This window comes from Pan paniscus, chromosome 9 (assembly GCF_029289425.2).
Source record: "Pan paniscus chromosome 9, NHGRI_mPanPan1-v2.0_pri, whole genome shotgun sequence".
NCBI classification, from domain to species: domain Eukaryota; kingdom Metazoa; phylum Chordata; class Mammalia; order Primates; family Hominidae; genus Pan; species Pan paniscus.
Window position 1 is genome coordinate 63,407,499 of NC_073258.2, and position 22,748 is coordinate 63,430,246.

The 22,748-nt window shown below is 43.6% G+C and overlaps 1 protein-coding gene across 1 annotated transcript; it reads left to right on the forward strand.

Moving 5' to 3' along the window:
* The first annotated feature begins 16,462 nt into the window (after positions 1-16,462).
* Positions 16,463-20,386, forward strand: SCGB1D1 (secretoglobin family 1D member 1). The gene is made up of 3 exons (XM_003828474.4): positions 16,463-17,183; positions 18,902-19,089; positions 20,246-20,386. The coding sequence occupies exons 1-3, from the start codon at positions 17,129-17,131 to the stop codon at positions 20,273-20,275; spliced, it is 273 nt and encodes a 90-aa protein (XP_003828522.1). The 5' UTR covers positions 16,463-17,128; the 3' UTR covers positions 20,276-20,386.
* Positions 20,387-22,748: the final 2,362 nt, after the last annotated feature.

Sequence of the window (22,748 nt, forward strand, 5' to 3'; positions counted from 1 at the left end):
GTGGCGCGATCTCAGCTCACTGCAACCTCTGCCTCCCGGGTTCAAGCGATTCTCGTGCCTCAGCTTCCCGAGTAGCTAGGATTACAGGCGCCTGCTACCCCACCCAGATAATTTTTTTGTGTTTATAGTAGAGACGGGGTTTCACTATGTTGGCCAGGCTGGTCTCAAACTCCTGACCTCGTGATCCACCCGCCTTGGCCTCCCAAAGTGCTAGGATTGCAGGCATGAGCCACCATGCCCGGCCAAAACTCCTTGACTTTCAAGAATCTGCTCTATTGCAGAGGAAAATTGCTGGACCTCTCCTGGGGCCATGATGATTTCACAGGAGCAGAGCCCCACAGCTGATTTGAACACATCCTGCATGTTCATCAAGACATTAGGAGGGTTTTAGGCCACATAAAGTCTGTTCGCTATAGTTTATGTCACCTCTGTTTTGCCACTGAATTTGTATATAGCCTTGTCAGAGCTCTGGGGAGGGTGTGGGATATATGGTTGTAATTTGATGTCTGAGGCTTTGCATACCCGTTGGAAAATTCCGTAAAATGAGACCCTTGTTCTGAGTCTTTGTTGAATAGAATTGCCCCAAGGAGACTGTATTACTAAAGCAAATGGAATAAGCCCTCAACAATAAATGGAATTGGGTAAAGCTATACAGACATATCATTGCAACATCGATTGGAGTTTGAAGTTAATTCCAAATACAAAGTTATGGAATTGTATTGTATTACTGAGGTAAAAGGTATCACGATTAAAAAGTGCCTGCTTTCCAGAAGCTTCAGGCCATCCAGAGAACGTACACTTTAGATCTGGGTTATGGATGTACTCCACTAATGGGAGATGATGTATGAAGTCAATTTAAAGGTGGATGAAGAAGGGTCCCCAAACTCTAGGTGGTGTCCCAAATGGTATCTGCACTGGTTTGCAGCATTATGAACAGCACAAGTAGGGTAGTGCAGCTGGGCATGGTGGCTCACGCCTGTAATCCCAGCACTTTAGGAGGCTGAGGTGGGTGGATTGCTTGAGGTCAGGAGTTCGAGACGAGCCTGCCCAATATGGTAAAAACCGATCGCTACTAAAAATACAAAAATTAGCCTGGCGTGGTGGCGTGTGCCTGTAATCCCAGCTACTTGGGAGGCTGAGGCACGAGAATTGCTCAAACCCGGGAGGTGGAGGTTGCAGTGAGCCGAGATTGAGATCGCGCCACTGCACTCCAGCCTGGGCAACAGAGTAAGACTCTGTCTCAAAAACAAACAAACAAACAAATAAACAAAACAAATAGGGTAGTGCATACAGTGAGAAAATATTATTTTGGAAAATTCAAGAACAAACTAAGAATCTTTTCCTTTTCTTTCTTTTTTCTTTTTTTTTTGAGACGGACTCTTGCTCTGTTGCCTGGGCTGGAGTGCAGCAGCATGATCGTACCTCAGTGCATCCTTGAACTCCTGGGCTCAAGCAACTCTCCCACCTCAGCCTCCTGAGTAGATGGGCCTACAGGCATGTGCCACCACACCTAAGTTAAAGCTTTTTGTTTGTTTGTTTTTGCAGAGACAGGGTCTTGCCATATTGCCCAGGCTGGTCTCAAACTCTTGGGCTTAAGCGATCTGCCCCCTTCAACCTCCCAAAGAATTGGGATTACAGGCATGAACTACTGCACCTGGCCCCAAACTAAGAATTTCTGATTTCTTTCCTTTATTCTTCTTCCTAGGGTATGACACAGCTAAAGGATTTAGACAGCACAGGACCAGTTGATCACGGCAAGATTTGGTGAATAAAGTGAAGGAAACGACTTCAGAGGTCCTTTTCCATATTGTGGGACTTACAACTCAGAACTTGCAGCAGGAATTCTGAGTATGTATGAGGTCTGCAAGGAGTTTGTGACATGTGATACATTGGTGACCTGGGTACCAGCAGAGATTCTTGAAGCTTTGACTAATGACCTGACATATGTATTTCAATTTTTGATAATCATTAAATAAATGAAGTAACATGTTAATATATCTCTTAATAAGCTGAGGGCTTAATGAAGCCCTTTTTGATTTTGTATATTCATGGATTATATTTTTTATTGCTAAAATGAGACAATTTTATTCATGTTTCTCATCTTCAAAGATGTAAAATCTGTAAATACTTGTTACATAAATGGGCAGATGGGAAAAGAATGACTATTGCGATAGTGATACCACTTGGTTCTCTGAATTCCTCTGAGCTATAGGCTAAAGATAACATAGTGATTTATCACTCAAAATTATTTTTTTTAATTTTTAATTGACACCTAATACAAAAATGTGATGTTTTAATAAATGTATACATTGCATAATGATCAATCAGGGTAATTAACATATCCATCATCTCAAACATTTATCATTTCTTTGTGGTGAGAACATTCAAAATCTTCTCTTCTGGCTATTTTAAGATACCCAATATGTTATTATTAACTACAGTCGCCCACTGAGTGATAGGACATCAGAGCTCATTTTTCCTAATTGTAACTTTGTACCTGTTGACCAACCTCTCTCCATCCTCTCTCTTCCATTCCGTACCCTCTCCAGTATCTGGTAACCACTGTTCTACTCTCTACTTCTATGAGATCAATGTTTTTATTTTATTTATTTATTTATTTTTAAATTTTTTTGAAATGAAGTCTTGCTCTGTTGCCCAGGCTGGAGTGCAGTGGGGCAATCTGGGCTCACTGCAACCTCCGCCTCCTGGGTTCAAGCGATTCTCCTGCCTCAGCCTCCCGAGTAGCTGGGATTACAGGCACGTGTCACCAAGCCCGGCTAAGTTTTGTATTTTTAGTAGAAACAGGGTCTCACCATGTTGGCCAGGCTGGTCTCGAACTCCTAGCCTCAAGTGATCCACCCACCTTGGCCTCCCGAAGTGCTGGGATTACAGGCGTGAGCCACTGTGCCCGGCCAGATCAAAAACTTTAGATTCCACTTATGAGTGAGAACATGTGTTATTTATCTACTGTGTCTGGCTTTTTTCACTTTACATAATGTTCTTCAGGGTCATCCATGTTGTCACAAATGACAGTATTTCATTCTTTTTTTATGACCCAATAGTATTTCTTTGTGTACATATACCACATTAAAAAATCCATTTATTTGCTTTTCAACACTGAGGTTGATTCCATATCTTAGCTATTGTAAATAGTTCTGCAATAAGCATGGGATTGTAGATGTCTCTTGAACATACTGATTTTGTTTCCTTTGCATACAAGGTTGACCCTTGAGCAACATGGGTTTGAACTGTGCAGGTCCACTTACACACCGCTTTTTTCAACCAAATGTCAGTTGAAAATACAGTGTTTGAGGCATGTGAAACTTGTGTATATGGAGGGCTGACCTTTTGAATATAGGGGTTCCACAGGGCCGAATGCAGGACATGAGTTTGTGCAGTTTTTGATATATGTAAGGGATGAGTGCCTGGAACCAATCCCCTGAGTATAGAGAAGAATGATTGTATACTCTGTGGTAGGATTGCTGGATCATATGGTTGTTTTATTTTTAATTTTTTGAGGAAACTCCATACTGTTTTTCATGACCGTACTAATTTATATTTCCACCAATAGTGGGTAAAAGGTTTTCTTTTCTCCACATCCTCGATAATACTTGTAATAGCCATTCTAACAGGTATGACCTAATTGTGGTTTTGATTTGCACTTCTCTAATCAGTCTATTAAGGTCTATTAAGTCTTAGGTCTATTAAGGTCTTTTGCCTATTTTAAACATTATTTTTAATGATTTATCAGCCACTGCTAAATTAAGACCTCCTTTGAGTTTATTAAAAACGATAAATTAGATACCACTTGATATGGAAAAAATGTTGTTATCACAAAACAATACTTTAAATAGTTTCTTTGAAATCTAGAGATTTCTACCTGCAGAGTCCATGCTCTGTGTTAAGATTCTGATGAAGGATGCATATGCCTTCTGTCTTTAGTGAAATGGAACGAGAGTGATTATGGAAGGGAGGTAGGAAGGAGAACCAATGTGACCACATGATCCATAAATAGTAAAAGCCTATATGATGTGAGGATCTCAAAGTGATCCCTTAAAAGTCTCCATCCCCCAAGTGTGTGTTCATCAATTTGAACACTGCATCCCTAGAATATCCTTGGATGATAACCTCAGCCAAAAGGACACTTGCGACCAGCACATCCTGCTGAGGACGGGAGTCCAGAGACTCTGTGTGTCTTGGGGATTGGTAATATTTACCCAACTTCCGACCCTTCTATGTCCTTTGGTCCAAGATTCATTAAGGATATTAACAGCACAATGATATTCACTTGGACTTGACCATATGTGAGTAATTATCTTAACTGTGAGAAATGTCAATGAAACCAAAGCCAGATTCTGAAGCACACATTGGTAGCATAGGATAAATAAACATTCCTTATTAATAGACTCAGATTTAGTTTGATATTTTACTTTGGGATTGAGGTGATTTATTTTATTTGACTTTCTCTCCCCTTGTTGTTACATAATTGTAATCATTGACATTTACTGCGAGGCACTGTACTGGGTACTTTTCCTTTACTAATTCATTTATTCTTTATACAAATCCTATGAGGTAGACGCTTTTTTTATCACCTTATTTTACAGATGAGGAAACTGTGGCTGCAAGGCTAAGCAACGAGCTGAAAAACTCACAAGTTGGGTATATATCCAGAGAACAATTCATATTCCAAACACCACTTCAGAATTCAAAACAAAGCATACAGCTACCCTATTCGGATTCTGATGGGGGCTGCCTGAATTTGTAGAATAATTGAGAATAGTTGACATCTTAAAAGTTTCCAAAATTTGCTTCAGAACAAGGTGTGTGTCTCCATTTATTTAGATTCCCTTTTATCTTTGTGTAAATTTCACGTAAAATTTCATGATTTTATTGTTAAAAGTTTGTATATTTCCAATACATATGTTTCAGCATATTTTTGTTGCTGCTGTCGTTACTATTGTCAATGGTATAATTTTTTTCCTGTTATGTAATGCAATAGCTGCTTACAGGAAAGTGATTCATTTCCAAATTGTGATCGTTATTCAGCTAACTTGATAAACTCATCAGTTTCATTATTTATTTATTTTCTAATTAATATTATGTAATTTTTTTCTTAAGGAAAATAAAATACAAAATTATCAGATACCAGAACGATGGATGATGGAATTCATTCAGCATCTATTACTGTACTCCCTAAGTTTCCAGTTGAAATATTTAAAAGCCATGATAGATGGCTTTTTTTTTTTCTTTCCAACTTTGTTTTTTTTAGGTTCAGAGGGTACATGTCCAGGTTTGCTATATGGGTAAATTGCATGGCGTGGGGGTTTCGTGTACAGATTATTTCATCATCAGGTAATAAGCGTAGTACCCAATAGGTATTTTTTCAATCTTCACCCTCCTCCCACTCTCCACCCTCAGGTAGGCCCTGGTATCTCTTGTTCCCTTCTTTGTGTCCATGTGTATTCAATGTTTAGCCCCCACTTGTAAGTGAGAACATGCAATATTTCATTTTCTGTTTCAATGTTAATTTGTTTAGGATAATGGCCTCTAACTTCATTGCTGCAAAAAAACATGATCTCATTCTTTTTTACGGATGTATAGTATTCCACGGTCTATATGTACCACGTTTTCTTTACCCAGTCGACCGCTGATGGGCGTCTAGGTTAATTCCAGGCCTTTGCTATTGTGAATAGTGTGGCAATGAACATATGCATGCATATGTCTTTAGGGCAGAATAATTTATATTCCTTTGGGTATATATCCAGTAATGAGATTGCTGGGTCGAATGGTAGTTCTGCTTTAAGTTCTTTGAGAAATTTCCAAACTGCTTTCCACAATGGCTGAACTAATTTACATTCCCACCAGCAGCGTACAAACATTCCTATTTCTCTGCAAACTTGTCTGCATCTGTTAGTAATAGCCGTTCTGACTGGTGTAAGACGGTATCACATTGTGGCTTTGATTTGCATTTCTCTAATGATTAGTGATGTTGGGCATTTTTTGTATGCTTGTTGGCCACAAGCATGTCTTCTTTTGAGAAGTGTCTGTTCATGTCTTTTGCCAACTTTTTTTTGTGTTTTTGTTTGTTTGTTTGTTTGTTTGTTTTTAGGCAGGGTCTTGCCCTGTTGCCCAGGCTGGAGTGCAGTGGCACAGTCATGGCTCCAAATTGCAGTCATGGCTCCAAACTGCAACCTCAGCCTCCCAGGCTTAAGCGATCCTCCCACGTCGGCCTCTCAAACTGCTGGGGATTACAGGCATGAGCCACTGTGCCTGGCCTTTGCCAACTTTTTAATGGGATTGTTTGTTTTTTGCTTTTTAATTTGTTTAAGTTCCTTTTAGATTCTGGGTAGACCTTTGTTGGATGCGTAGTGTGCAAATATTTTCTTCCATTTTGTAGATTGTCTGTTTACTCTGATGATAGTTTATTTCGTTGTGCAGAAGCTCTTTAGTTTAACTAGGTCCCATGTGTCAATTTTTTTTTTTTTGCAATTACTTTTGCCATCTTCATCACGAAACCTTCGGTAGGGCCTATGTCTAGAATCGTATTTCCTAGGTTTTCTTTTAGAGTTTTTATAGTTTCAGGTTTTACAGTTAAGTCTTTAATATATTTTGAGTTGACTTTTGCATATGGTGAAAGGAAGGGTCTCGTTTCAATCTTCTGCATATAGCTAACCAGTTATCCCAGCATGATTAATTGAATAGGGAGTCCTTTTTTCCTTGCTTGTTTTTATCAACCTTGTCTAAGATTCGATGGTTGTAGGTGTGTGACTTTATTTCTGAGTTCTCCATTCTGTTCCACTGGTCTATGTGTCTGTTTTTGTACCAGTGCCAGACTGTTTTGGTTACTGTAGCCTTGTTTGAAGTAGGTAATGTTATGTCTCCAGCTTTGTTCTTTTTGCTTAGGATTGCTTTGGCTAGTCAGACTCTTTTTTGGTTCCATATGAATTTTAGAATAACTTTTTCCAATTCTGTGAAAGATGTTATTGGTGGTTTGCTAGGAATAGCATTGAATCTGTAAATTGCTTTGGGTGTATGGCCATTTTAACAATATTGAGCCTTTCCATCCATGAATATGGAATATGGAATGTTTTTCCATATGTTTGTGTTGTCTCTGATTTCCTTCAGTGGTGTTTTATAATTCTCATTGTAGAGATATTTTACCTCCCTGGTTAGCTGTATTCCTAGGTATTTTATTTTTATGGATGGCTATTGTGAACGAGATTGTGTTTTTGAGTTAGCTCTCATCTTGGACGATATTGGTGTATAGATATGCTACTGATTTTTGTACACTGATTTTGTATCCTGAAACTTTCCTGAAGTTGTTTAATAGCAATTGGAGCTTTTGGGCAGAGACTATGCAGTTTTATAGGTACAGAATCAAATCATCTGCAAACAGGGGTAGTTTGACTTCCTCTTTTCCTATTTGGATGCAGTTTCTTTCTCTTGCCTGATTGCTCTGGCTAGGACTTCTAGTACTACGTTAAATAGGAGTGGTGAGAGTGGGCATCCTTGTCTTGTTCTGGTTCTCAAGGGGAATGCTTACAGTGTTTGCCCATTCAGTATGTTGTCTGTGGGTTTGTTACAGATGGCTGTTATTATTTTGAGGTATGTTCCTTTAAAGCCTAGTTTGTTGAGGGTTTTTATCAGAAGCATTTTCTGCCTCTTTTGAGGTCATTATGTGGCTTTTGTTTTTAGTTCTGTTTATGTGATAAATCACATGTATTGATTTACATATGTTCAACCAAACTTGCATCCTGGAAATACCTACTTGATCATGGTGGGTTAGTTTTTTGATGTGCTGCTGGATTTGGTTTGCTAGTATTTTGTTGAGGATTTTGCATCTATGTTCATCAGGAATATTGACCTGAAGTTTCCTTTTTTTCATTGTGTCTCTGCGAGGTTTTGGTATCGGAATGATTCTGGCCTTATAGAATGAGTTGGGGAGGAGTCCCTCCCCTCAATTTTTCGGAATAGTTTCTATAGGATTGGTGCAACTCTATATGTGTAATAGAATTAGGCTGTGAATCCATCTTTTCCAGGGCTTTTTCTGGTTGGTAGGCTTTTTATTACAAGTTCTCCTAGAACTTGTTATTGGTCTGTTCAGAGTTTCAATTTCTTCCTGGTTCAATCTTGAGAGGTTGTATGCTTCCAGGAATTTATCCATTTCTTCTTGGTTTTCTAGTTTGTGTGCATAGAGGTGTGTAATACTCTCTGAGGGTTTTTGTATTTTGTTGGGGTCGGGGGGGGGGTCGGTGGTAATGTCCCTTTGTCATTTCCGATTGTATTTATTTGGATCTTCTCTCTTTTTTCTTTATTAGTCTAGCTAGCAGTCTATCAATCTTATTTATTCTTTCAAATAACGAAATTTTGGTTTCATTGAGCTTTTGTGTGGTTTTTCACATATCAGTTTCATTCAGTTCAGCTCTGAATTTGGTTATTTCTTTTCTTCTGCCAGCTTTGGGGTTGGTTTGCTGTTGTTTTTATAGTTCTTCTGGGGATCACGTTAGGTTTTATTTGAGATCTTTCTAACTTTTCGATGTGGGCATTTAGCACTATAAGCTTTCCTTTTAACACTTCTTTACTTAACACTTCTGTTCCAGAGATTCTGGTATGTTTTATCCATTTTCACTAGTTTCAAAGAATTTCTTGATTTCTGCCTTCATTTAATTGTTTACCCAAAAGTCATTCAGGAGCATGTTGTTTACTTTCCATGTAATTGTATGGTGTTGAGAGATCTTGGTGTTGATTTCTATTTTTATTGCTCTGTCGTTCAAGGGTGTGGCTAGTACGATTTCACTTGGTTTGAATTTGCTGGGAATTGTTTTGTGGCCAATCATGTGGTCAATTTTAGAGTATGTGTCATGTGCAGATGAGAAGAATGTATATTCTGTTGTTTTCTGGTGGAGTGTTCTGCAGATGTCTGTTAGGTCTATTTGATCAAGTGTTGAGTTCTGGTCCTGAATATCACTGTTAGTTTTCTGCTTCGATGACCTGTCTAATACTGTCAGTAGGGTGTTGAAGTCTCCCACTATTATTATGTGGTTATGTAAGTCTCTTTGTGAGTCTCTGAAAACTTGTTGTATAAATAGGTGCTCCAGTGTTGGGTGCATATATAAGTAGGACAGTTAAGTCTTCCTGTTGAATTGAACCCTTTATCATTACGTAATGCCCTTCTTTGTCTTTTTTTTTGAGACAGAGTCTCACTCTGCTACCCAGGCTGGAGTGCAGTGGTGCAATCTTGGCTCACTGTGACCTCTGCCTCAAGTGAGTCTCCTGCCTCAGCCTACTAAGTAGCTGGGATTACAGGCGTGTGCCACCACACCGAGCTAATTTTTGTATTTTTTTTTAGGCAGAGCCTCACTCTGTCACTCAGGCTGGGGTACAGTGGCACAATCTTGGCTCACTGCGACCGCCACCTCCAGGGTTCAAGTGATTTTCATGCTTCAGCCTCCTGAGTAGCTGGGATTACAGGTGTGCACCATCACGCATGGCTAATTTTTTGTATTTTTAGTAGAGATGGGGTTTTACCATGTTGGCCAGGCTGGTCTCAAACTCCTGACCTCAGGTGATCTGCCCACCTCAGCCTCCCAAAGTGCTGAGATTACAGGCATGGGCTATTGCTCCTGGCCTAATTTTTGTATTTTTTTTTTTTTAGTAGAGATGGGGTTTTGCCATGTTGGCCAGGCTAGTCTCGAGCTCCTAGCCTCAAATGATCTGCCTGCCTTGGCCTCCCAAAGTGCTAGGATTACAGGTGTGAGCCACTGTGCCTGGCTTTCTTTGTCTTTTTTTGATCATTGTTGGTTTAAAGCCTTTTTTGTCTAAAATTAGAATAGCAATGCCTGCTCTTTTATGTTTTCTGTTTGCTTGGTAGATTTTTTCCATTTCTTTGAGCCTATAGGTATCATGTCTATGAGATGAGTTTCTTGAAGACAGCATACAGTTGGGTCTTTCTTCTTTATCCAACTTGCCAGTCTGTGCCTTTTAACTGGAGTATTTAGCCTGTTTATGTTCAAAGTTAATATTGATATGTGCAGATTTGATTGTCATTGTGTTATTAGCTGGTTGTTATATAGACTTGATTGTGTCATTGTTTTATAGTGTCAATGGTCATGTACTTAAGTGTGTTTTTGTGGTGGCCAGTAGTGGTTTTTCATTTCCATGTTTGGCATTCTGTTAAGGACTTCTTGTAAGGCAGGTCTCGTGGTACTAAATTTCCTTAGCAGTTGCTTGTCTGAAAAGAATCTTATTTCTCCTTCACTTATGAACCTTAGTTTGGCTGGATATGAAATTCTTGGTTGGGATTTATTTTCTTTAAGAATTCTGAATATAGGTTGCCAGTCTTTTCTGGCTTGTAGAGTTTTTGCTGAAAGGTACAGTTAGCTTGACGAGGTTCCCTTTGTTGATGACCTGCCCCTTCTCTCTAGCTGCCTTTTTTTCTTCCATGTTAACCTTGGTTAATCTGACAATTATGAGTCTTGAGGATGGTCACCTTGTATACTATCATCTAACAGGGGTTCCCTGCATTTCCTGAATTTCAATGTTGACCTCTTTAGCAAGGTTGCAGAAATTTTTGCAGAGAATATCCTCAAATATGTTTTCCGGCCAGGCACGGTGGCTCATGCCCATAATCCCAGCACTTTGGGAGGCCGAGGTGGGTGGATCACCTGAGGTCAGGAGTTCAAGACCAGCCTGGCCAACATGGTAAAACCCCGTCTCTATTAAAAATACAAAAAAATTAGCCAGGAGTGGTGGTGAGTGCCTGTAATCCCAGCTACTCGGGAGGCTAAGGCAGGAGAATCGCTTGAACCTGGGAGGCAGAGGTTGCAGTGAGCTGACATCATGCCATCGCACTCCAGCCTGGACAACAGAGTGAGACTCTGTCTCAAAAAAATAAAAATGTTTTCCAAGTTGCTTGCTCTCTCCCCCTTTCTTTCAGGGATGCCAGTGAGCTGTGCGTTTGGTCTTTTTACATAATCCCATATTTCTTAGAGGTTTTGTTCATTCTTTTTTATTCCTTTTTCTTTATTTTTGTCTGACTGAGTTGATTTGAAGAATCGTTCTTTGAGCTCTGAGATTCTTTCCTCAGCTTGGTGTATTCTGTTGTTAATACTTCCGATTGTATTACACAATTTTTTGTAGTGAGTTTTTCAGCTCTATCAGATCAGTTTGGTTCTTTCTTAAAACGACTGTTTTCTCTTTCAGCTCTTGTCTCATTTTATTGGATTCCTTAGATTCCTTGAATTGGATTTTGGCCTTCTCCTGAATATCATTGATCTTCGTTCCTATTCAGATTGTGAATTCTGTGTCTGTCATTTCAGCCATTTGAGCTTGTTGGGGAAACCAGCCCCACACCACCTGGCGGGTACCCCGAGTCCAGCGGAGACAAAGGAGTTAGAAAGAGACAGAATAAAAGTTTAAAAGGCAGGTCCAAGGGACCGGAGCGTCAGAGGCTTGCTCAGGGCCCAGAGCTCTTCGGCTCCACCTAATTTATTGGTTTACAAGTTCTTTGTTCTTAGGGCAGATGGGAAGGGTAGGAAGGGATGAGGAAAAGGATTAATCAACGAAGGAGAACTCGTGCGTCGTTCAATAAGATGTATAGCAGTGGCGGTTTCTGTTAATTTCCTTGAGCAAAGGCGTGTGTCTAAACTACTTAAGATCTTTAACTTATCCGGAATGAAATGGGTGAGAGTGGGTTTCAGGGGGAGCCAAGATGTTTGATTATACTCCACTGCTTCAAGGGAGTGTTATCTCCCCAAGCAACCTCTGGAATGCCGCTGAGCTGTTATGCTTTAGGGGCAAAAAGACATGAAGGCAATAAGGAGACTTTTCTCCTCAAAGGCCACCCATGGCTTCCCATGGGTGTCTCACACAGGGGAGACCAACTCATCTGGCATCCCAGAAACTCTCTTTCCCACAGAGCTGATTAAGAACCATTGCTGGGGAACTAGTGTGGTCATTTGGAGGTAAGACGACACTCTGGCTTTTTGAGTTGCCAGAGTTTTTGTGCTGATTCTTTCTCATCTGAGTGGACTGATGTTCTTTTAATCTTTGAAGTTGCTGTCCCTTGGATGGGCCTCAGCCTCCAAAGTAACTGGGACTACAGGCATGCACCACCACCCCCAGCTAATTTTTGTATTTTTATTAGAGACGAAGTTTCACCATGTTAGCCAGGATGGTCTTGATCTCTTGACCTCGTGATCCGCCTGCCTCGGCCTCCGAAAATGCTGGGATTACAGGTGTGAGCCACTGCACCCAGCCCGGTTTTTTTCTTTTGCATTCTTTGATGCCCTTGAGGGTTTGACTGTGGTATCAGTTGGGTTCAGTTGACTGGGCTTTGTTTCTGGAAGATTTCAGAAGACCAAGGTTCAGCTCAGTTCAGCACTCCTGGGCTGCTTGCTCTAACCCTGGAGGCCTGGTACCAGGCCCATTGCTTTGTTCTCCGGCCCCTTGAGGTTAAGCACCTGCTGTGCTGGTGAGGTGGAGGTGTTCCCAGTCTGCTGGCAACAACACCCTGCCAAAGCACTTCATCAGAGCAGTGGCAGCAGGATCTGTGCTCATGTGAATGCATGCTGGCAGCTGTGGTGGCAAATCAATATTGACAGTTTTTCTAGTGGATTGTCTTAAATTTCCCTGATAGTTGAATAACTATCTATAAATAATGACCAATTTATGTTCATGGATTCATCTTTTATATGAATTTTGCCCTTTGTTTGAAGAGAATATTGTTAACATCATGTTTCTCTCCATACAATTTTTTTATTTTAAATTGACAAATAATAATTGTATATATATTTTTTTTTAATTTTTTTTTGAGACAGAGTCTCATTCTGTCATCCAGGCTGGAGTGCAGTGGTATGATCTTGGCTCACTGCAACCTCCGCCTCCCAGGTTCAAGCCATTCTCTTGCCTCAGCCTCCCAAGCAGCTGGGATTACAGACACCCAGCACCAAACCTAGTTAATTTTTGTATTTTTAGTAGAGACAAGGTTTTGCTATGTTGGTCAGGCTGGTCTCAAACTCCTGACCTCAGGTAATCTGCCCACCTCAGTCTCCCAAAGTGCTGTGATTATAGGCACGAGCCACTGAGCCTGACCTAAAATTGTATATTTTTATGGCATACAATATAATGTTTTGATGTATGTTTACAATACACACATCAAATACAATCAAATTAATTAACAAATCCATCACTTCACATACTTTTTTTTGCATTAAAAACGTTTATTTTATTTTATTTCATGTTTTTAGAGACAAATTCTTGCTCTGTTGCCCAGGCTGGAGTGCAGTGGCATAATCAGGGTTCACTGTAGCCTGAAACTCCTGGGCTCATGCAATCCTCCCACCTCAGCCTCTTGAGTGGCTGTGAATACAGGCACCCACCACCATGCCTGGCTAATTTTTAAAATTGTTTATAGAGACAAGGTCTTGTATGTTGCCCAGGCTGGTCTCGAACTCCTGGCCTCAAATGATCCACCTGCCTTGGCCTCCCAAAGCGCTGGGATTACAGGTGTGAGCCACCACGCCCGGCCGAAATGAGAAGATCTTAAGCCAACCAGGGAAGGAGTAGAGCAGTCATCAAAAGTACCACCTATGAAAACTAGAAAAAGCCCAGAGCAGATGTTAAGAGCTACAGGAATGATAAAAATATGTGGGAAGCAATCCTCTTTCAGATATACACATCCTTCCTAATGGAATATACAGATGAAGGCCAAGCCCACATCAGGAAGGCTCTGTTCAACAGCTATGGAAAATTCCTCACCCATCTGTCATCTGTAAGAACCTAAATTCGTGTCCCTGGGTCTGCGGTCTCAGAGACCATGAGCTGGGTTTCCTCCATTTATTTCAGATAGTGGGGTTGTATCCAGGTTTCCTTAGACAGTTGTGTGTCACTTAGTGACTGGGACACATTCTGAGAAATGCATAGGCAATTGCCATTGTGTGAACATCATAAAATGCAGTTATACAAACCTAGATGGCATAGCCTACTGCACACCTCAGCTATTAATAGGTAAGCCTGTTGCTCCTGGACCACAAACCTGTACAGCATATTACTGTTCTGAACACTGTAGGCAGTTGTAATACAATGACAAGTATTTGTGTATTTAAACATATCAAAACAGAAAAGGTGCAGTAAAAACACAGTATTATAATTTTAGGGGACCCCTGTTGTATGTGGGGTCTGATGTTAACTAATATGTCCTTATGTGGCCCATGAATTGTAGTTCTGAAAATCAGTGATTTTTTTTTTGAGGGGTTGGCTGTGCTTTAAACTAGGAACTGGTAATGATCCATGAAATGTATGACAGGTGGGACAAGGTAATAGTAGTCAACATTTATTGAGCGTTTACTGCATGTCAGACCTTGTTAATTTTTTTTTCTTTTTTGAGATGGAGTTTTGCTCTTGTTGCCCAGGCTGGAGTGCAGTGGTGCCATCTCAGCTCACCACAACTCTGCCTCCCTTGTTCAAGAGATTCTCCTGCCTCAGTCTCCTGAGTAGCTGGGACTATAGGCACATGCCACCACACCCAGCTAATTTTTTGTATTTTTAGTAGAGACGGGGTTTCACCATGTTGGCCAGACTGGTCTCAAACTCCTGACCTCAGGTGATCCACCCGTCTCGGCCTCCCAAAGTGCTGGGATTATAGGTGTGAGCCACTGCGCCTGGCCAGACCTGGTAAATTTTACACACACACACACACACACACACACACTCATTTGAACATCTATCAACCCAATGATGTAGGCACCATTTTTAACCTACTTTTACAAACGACAAAACTGAGTTTACATAAACTAATTTTCAGAGGGTTCAATAGCCCATAGACATGGATCTGAACCCTCCTAGCCGTGGGCTTTGCCACTGGACCTTCCACTCCTTAGGGTTGGAGGCAGAGGTGGCATCAGGGGCTTCCCCACCATTTTGGGTGATGGAAGTGAGAGGCATTGTCGCCCTCAGCTGGGACTCAGCCAGACCTGCCAAGGTGTCTCTGATGACACAGACCATAAGGTCCGCTTCCTTCATAAAGGTCTTTCTGGGTGGTTCTCAGCCCTGCTGCCCATCAGACCCACCAGAGTAGTTTAAACAGAAGAGGACCTCGCCCTAGAACTAATGAATCAATGGCCGGGCAGAGGAGCTCCTCACTTCCATTGATTCATTAGTTCTAGGGCGAGGTCCTCTTCTGTTTAAACTACTCTGGTGGGTCTGATGGGCAGCAGGGCTGAGAACCACCCAGAAAGACCTTTATGAAGGAAGCGGACCTTATGGTCTGTGTCATCAGAGACACCTTGGCAGGTCTGGCTGAGTCATGAAGACAATGGCGGTTTTGTGGAATAGAAAGGGGGGAAAGGTGGGGAAAAGATTGAGAAATCGGATGGTTGCTGTGTCTGTGTAGAAAGAGGTAGACATGGGAGACTTTTCATTTTGTTCTGTACTAAGAAAAATTCTTCTGCCTTGGGATCCTGTTGATCTGTGACCTTACCCCCAACCCTGTGCTCTCTGAAACATGTGCTGTATCCACTCAGGGTTGAATGGATTAAGGGCGGTGCAAGATGTGCTTTGTTAAACAGATGCTTGAAGGCAGCATGTTCGTTAAGAGTCATCACCACTCCTTAATCTCAAGTACCCAGGGACACAAACACTGCGGAAGGCCGCAGGGTCCTCTGCCTAGGAAAACCAGAGAACTTTGTTCACTTGTTTATCTGCTGACCTTCCCTCCACTATTGTCCTGTGACCCTGCCAAATCCCCCTCTGCGAGAAACACCCAAGAATGATCAATAAAAAAGAAAAAAAAAAAAAAGACTACTTTAAAAAAAAAATTAAAAAAAAAAAAAATAAATAAAAAATAAAAAATAAAATAAAAGAACTAATGAATCAAAATCCCCAGAAAGGGAAGCCTGCGGGGAGTCAGTATAGTTTAAGAGCCCCAAGTGATTTGATTGCAGAGCAGAGAATGGAAAGCTCTGGCCTGGGCTGTGACTCTTCTCAAATGTGTGTTCACTTAAGAGCCAAATTTCTGGTGATTTCCTACTCACCAAATGATGGCACTGCAGTGGAAGGGCAGAAGGGTGTCTATTGCTTTTGCTGGGGATGGCCTTCGCTTTCCATCAACAATGAGATGACCCAGGCAGCAGAGCTGGGTTAGAAGTGGAAAACTTGAGCCCAGAGGTTAGAGGGAAGTGACCACCCACCCTGTTCATCCATCTCTTCCTTTCCATTATTGTCCCTGCCTAGAAGCGAAGACCAGTATTTCTGATGCCCGTTTGCCTCCAGACACCCCAGCAGCTCCTTGGGTAAAAAAAGTTGGGCAATTTAATCATCCCATCAGCCCTGTGAGGAGATATGGGTGGCTAGAGGTCATTGGAGGCTTGCTTTTAGTAGACAGAAAATTTGAACCTGTGCTATGTTGACAACTCCACCCATAAATAAAGACACAGATCTTGGAGTGAGACAGAGTAGAGGACGGGGGAGTGGTTGTTTTCCCCAAGGAAATCCTCCAAAGGTGGGGTGTATTCAGCTATGTTTTAGGTACCTATGTGGTGAAGATGGTGGGATGGAAGGGGCTGAGTGGGAGGATAGGTCTGGTTCAGACTTGATCTATGTGCAGCTGAAACACGTGTGGCTGATTGTCAGACATGCAGTGGAGGTCAAAGTGGGGTCTCTTCTGTGCCTGCTCTCCTATAACCAAACCACAGCCCCTAGCTTCCTGCACCCCCGGTTTCTGTCCTCCTGAAATGAGAACTCACATTTGCCCTTGCACTGACATAAAGAACAGAGAGATAATCCTCAAAAGCCCAAAAGCAAACTGAGGTTCCAGGGAACATTGCCAGAGGCACCTGGACACTCACCTGGAGCACAGAGCAGAGTTTCTGCAGGGCTGCCCTCCTGTGCTCCGCCCCACTCAGGATGCAGGGAGGTGTGGGGATGTGACACTGATGGATGGCAGCAGCCCTGGCTAGGAAGGGAGGGCTGGAAGCCAGGCCTCATCACCTGCCAGATGCCCATGTGGGCAGGACCAGCCAGGCTCCCTAGGTACAAATAGCCCTGGGCTCCACGGCTCCACAGGCTCCTGGGGCTGAGTCTAAATCACTCATCATTGGTTAAAGCCGAGCTCACAGCAGAATAAGCCACCATGAGGCTGTCGGTGTGTCTTCTGCTGCTCACGCTGGCCCTTTGCTGCTACCGGGGTGAGTACATCAGTCATGAGTCCAGCACCAGCCCTTGGGACACACCCTTCTCTGAGCACGAGGTCACCTATTAGGGTTAAGGTTGGGGTCTGGAACAAACCAAAATTCCAAACCTTATCCTGTGCTTGTTGAAGGAACTGCTCATAAAGCTCGGGCCTCATTTCATCAAATCCCCAGTACCTAGGAAGTTTTGCAGAAAATCAATGCAGGCGAAAGTTAGGAATTCTGCCTGAGCTTCACTCTTGGATGGGATCTGTGTCAGATGATGTAATGTGAGGTCTGGGGTGACTCTGGGCTCAGCCACTTCTCAGCCCTTTCACCGTGGGCAAGATGCTCACCCTCCCCGCGCCTCCTCCTATCTCTGGTGTTTAGAGCTTCTGCCGGGAGTGGCAATGGGAATGGAGTGGAATTATTGTGCCGAGGGTCTAGCTGTGGATGTGAAGCCAATCACTGTACTGTCAGACATTCTCGTCCCCAGACCTTTAGGTGCCAATTGAGCTCACAGCTTCTTACATTGTAAATTCAGACTCATAAAATGTTACATCTCGAAGGATCCTTGGAGAACTCTCAGTCCAAGAAGAGATGGTGCTTTCTGATTCTCTCAATAAGAAGCCTGCAAATGAATTCTTAGAATAAGCAGCACTCAATATATCTTCTAGGGGTCCTACCGTAATGGTGGTAGAAATACTACAATGGTTAGCATCAGAACTTCTATTTTTCTAAAATTAATTCTGGCTGTTTTTTCCCCAGTTCATTTGGGTACTTTCCTTTCCCCTGTCAGGACCGATCCAGACTCTGATTTTTCTCTTTCCTCTTCTTTTCTGAACCTCTCCCTGTTTCCCTGTGACACCCCTGATCCTACCCTCTCCAAATTCTCCCCACAGTTTGAAGTCGGGTAGTCAGGGGTCATGTTGAGCATGGTGGGGCGCTTTCTGGATGCATGGTGTTTGCAAAAGACTTAGGTGAATGGAGATTCCAGACCAAGCAAAATGATTACTCCAGGTCTTTCCAAAATTCCCAGTGGGAGCAGGAATGAGCCTCAGTTCCCTCCTCTCATCCTCTCCAAATATTCTAGATGCTGCTGCAGAATATGGGCCAAGTACAATTTCCTGTATAAGCTTCTAATGTGTGTTAAAACTGATTCACATTATTTTATTTTGTTTTAATTTGTTTACCTTTTAGCTCTGTCTGTATTGAATCACATAAGCCTAAATTCTACAACTTATTCTCAAAACATCACCTTCAACATTTCAATAATTTTAACTTCTTCTGTTCCAGATTTACTCATTTCTCTAATTTCTGATAGGATTCTGACTCTACCATTCCACTTCAAAATTTGATTACCCAAAGCCTCCTCTTCACCAATGTCCAAGACTAATAAAGTGTCACTTAACTGGCATAGAAAAGTGATTATTTTCAAATCTAGAAAAGAGAACGTTGGCCATCCATCCAGAGAAGCTTTGGAAAGTAATGGGTGTGCTTTAAAAAAAAAAACAAAGACTGAATGAGTGATCAGGAAGTTGGTTCTCCAGTTCTAGCTCTACCCTTTGCTGTGTGACCTCAAGGAAGTCACAACCTCCTGGGTCTGACATTGTCATTGGCATAGTTATTGAATAGAAGCCTAAAACCCTGGGGTTCCTGTCTGGTCTGACATCAGGGAGGCATGGGAGAAACACTGATTTCCTTACACAAATTATATTTTTATTCTTTTGCTCCAGCAAATGCAGTGGTCTGCCAAGCTCTTGGTTCTGAAATCACAGGCTTCTTATTAGCTGGAAAACCTGTGTTCAAGTTCCAACTTGCCAAATTTAAGGCACCTCTGGAAGCTGTTGCAGCCAAGATGGAAGTGAAGAAATGCGTGGATACGATGGCCTATGAGAAAAGAGTGCTAATTACAAAAACATTGGTAATTTCTGTCTCTTTCATGTGTCCAGGCTTCTGGTCAGCGGCACAGTGTGAAGCGAGGTCAGCTTGCTTGCTGCTCTGTGAGGGACACAGGTGGTGGGGCACCTGCCTTGCTGGTCACCGCTTGAGAAGGTCACCTGGGGCCACAGGGTGGGTGCTACCATTTCATCTGCAGAATTCAACTCAGCTGCACACAGCCTCCTGCATGTTCCTCCTTCTCAGGTCACCTACCTGGATGCCGTGTCCCCAGAGTGTGCTGAGGACATGGGGAGTGAGCCTGGGTCCAGGCAGGGGTGGTGAAGGGCCAAGCACAACTGTCTCTCCACCTGGGGACTTTCCTGAGGCCAAGTGGCCCTCACACAGTCACTGTGGAATGTACTGGGGAGTGTGGGAGCCTTGAACAGGGAGAGGAAGGCAGGGAGGGACCTAGAGCAGGGGCTCCTGCAGATGCTGCGCTGGAGGGCTGGACTTCTCTGCAGCTTCTGCAGAACCAGGAAGGAGCCTCTCCCAGCTCCTCAGACTCCACGCTCCCCTCCTCACCCACGATGCTCTCCTGACCACGGCCAGTGGGCCAAGACCCTCGCTACTCTACCTCCTGCAGTGCCTTGGAAGCGGGATGTTCTCACTCTGTCTTTCTCAAGAAATCAGAGGTTTTCCAGGGGCCTCTCAGCCTGGCTGCCTCTGGGTTGCTGTCCTGAGGTTTAGCTGCAAATGCTCATGGAAGCTGCAGGCTCAGGATTGAGGTGCTCAGGCCCTGAGGCAGAATTCCCACATGGGGAGGCTGGAGTCTCCTGGAAGCCAAGCTTCCCAGAGGCCCTCCCAGCCCTGACCAACCTCTCAGCACTGGGTCTTTCATTGCAGGAAACAGGAGACTCCAAGTCCTGGGACAGCCCAGACAATAACCTCTTGCTGCTCTGCTCTGTCCCCACTCTATGAGGACCCTGGGCCTTATGCTTGTGTCCCCCCAGGGCTATTGGCCTGGCAAGGAAAGGCTGGTCTAGGTCTAGGCCTTGGTTTCCCACACACACTGGGTTCCTGCCTCTACCCTTCCAATTGTCTTTGGGAGCAGAATTCCATCGGCCACTTGGATGTTAACCTGTTGTCTCCAGGAGCCGCATGACCGATCTCACCTTCCTTTCTTTCCTTTTCTATTTCAGGGAAAAATAGCAGAGAAATGTGATCGCTGAGATGTAAAAAGTTTTTAATGCTAGTTTCCACCATCTTTCAATGATACCCTGATCTTCACTGCAGAATGTAAAGGTTTCAACGTCTTGCTCTAATAAATCACTTACCCTGAACTTCTCCACTGGTCGTGTTATCCTGCAGTCTTGGGCCTTGAGTTGAGAGTGGTTTCCATAGGGGAGCGGCCTTTGGCTGACAATCAACTCCAGAGAACCAGCATCCCGTTATCAATGGGGCCTGAGTCCAGGCATCCCAGAGGGAAATATTTGGTAGGAATAATCCTGCATTCCTTACAGATTTTCCATCCTGCAGCCGTAAATGAAAACCATGGTAATGAGGACACAGGAATTACAATGTTCCTGCTGGTCTTGTACTGAGGGAACCCCCAGCCTGCCTGAGTGTCCAGGCCCAGGGTTCCCACCTAGCAGGGACCCTAGTGGATGTCCCCTCAGACCCACAGTCAGCCTGCTTGGTGCCACCTCTGCACTGTGGTTTATCTCCCCTCTCCTGTCCAGTATACTTTCTTTTCCATTTACCATAATTTGAGGACATCTCCAGGTTTCAATCTGGATTTCACATTTGTTCACTCCCCACACTCAGAGGACTCCTCAGCGTCTGCATCACTCACCAGCACCTGAGGTGAATGCTTCCTTCCTCCCTCAAGCCACCCCAAGAGCTCCAGAGACCAGCACCCCCTGCCAATTGGACAGCTCCAAGTGCACATTCCACAGTCATTTCAGGAGCAGGATGTAAAACTGAGCACAGGGTCCGCCCTCAACCTGCTCTCCCTTCCATGAGCCCATCCAGGCTAAGGCACCCACCCAGCAAGTCCCCTGACCAGGACGCAGGGAGACGCCACAGGTTCCTGGCTTGGTGTCCTGTGACTGCTGCAAGAAACCTCCACAAGCTTGGTGACTTAAAACAACTGATTCGGCTGGGCGGGGTGGCTCACACCTGTAATCCCAGCACTTTGGGAGTCCGAGGCAGGCAGATCACAAGGTCAAGAGATCGAGGCCATCCTGGCCAACATGGTGAAACCCCGTCTCTACTAAAAATACAAAAATTAGCTGGGCATGGTGGCGCAAAACTGTGGTCCCAGCTACTCAGGGGGCTGAGGCAGGAGAATTACTTGCACCCGGGAGGCGGAGGTTGCAGTGAGCCGAGATCGTGCCACGGCACTCCAGCCTGGCGACAGAGTGAGACTCCGTCTCAAGAAAACAAAACAAAACAAAAACTGTGGGGAAAAGCAAGAGAGATCAGATTGTTACTGTGTCTGTGTAGAAAGAAATAGACATAGGAGACTCCATTTTGTTCTGTACTAAGAAAAATTCTTCTGCCTTGAGATTCTGTTAATCTATAACCTTACCCCCAACCCCGTGCTCTCTGAAACATGTGCTGTGTCAACTCAGAGTTAAATGGATTAAGGGCGGTGCAAGATGTGCTTTGTTAAACAGATGCTTGAAGGCAGCACGCTCCTTAAGAGTCATCACCACTCCCTAATCTCAAGTACCCAGGGACACAAAAACTGCGGAAGGCCGCAGGGACCTCTGCCTAGGAAAGCCAGGTATTGTCCAAGGTTTCTCCCCATGTGATAGTCTGAAATATGGCCTCGTGGGAAGGGAAAGACCTGACCGTCCCCCAGCCCGACACCCGTAAAGGGTCTGTGCTGAGGAGGATTAGTAAAAGAGGAAGGCATGCCTCTTGCAGTTGAGACAAGAGGAAGGCATCTGTCTCCTGCCCGTCCCTGGGCAATGGAATGTCTCGGTATAAAACCCGATGGTACGTTCCATCTACTGAGATAGGGAAAAACCGCCTTAGGGCTGGAGGTGGGACATGCGGGCAGCAATACTGCTTTGTAAAGCATTGAGATGTTTATGTGAATGCACATCTAACAGCACAGCACTTAATCCTTTACCTTGTCTATGATGCAAAGACCTTTGTTCACGTGTTTGTCTGCTGACCCTCTCCCCACTATTGTCTTGTGACCCTGACACATCCCCCTCTCGGAGAAACACCCACGAATGATCAATAAATACTAAGGGAACTCAGAGGCTGGCGGGATCCTCCATATGCTGAACGCTGGTTCCCCGGGTCCCCTTATTTCTTTCTCTATACTTTGTCTCTGTGTCTTTTTCTGTCCTAAGTCTCTCGTTCCACCTTACGAGAAACACCCACAGGTGTGGAGGGGCAACCCACCCCTTCAAAAAACAAAACACCAACTGATTCTCTTGCATGTCTGGGGGTCAGAAGCCCAACATTAGTATCACGCTCAGGAGGTTGGAGGCAGGAGGGCTCCACTTGCGCTGGGGGCTCTCGGGGAGAGTTCACTAAGGGCTGCTTCTGGCTTCTGGGCTGCTGACCGTCCTGGTCCTGTGGCCACATCACTCCAACCTCTGCCTCCATGATACATTCCCATCTCCTTTTTCTTCCAGGTTAACGCTCCCCGCTGCGACTTATAATTACAAAATATAGGGTTTG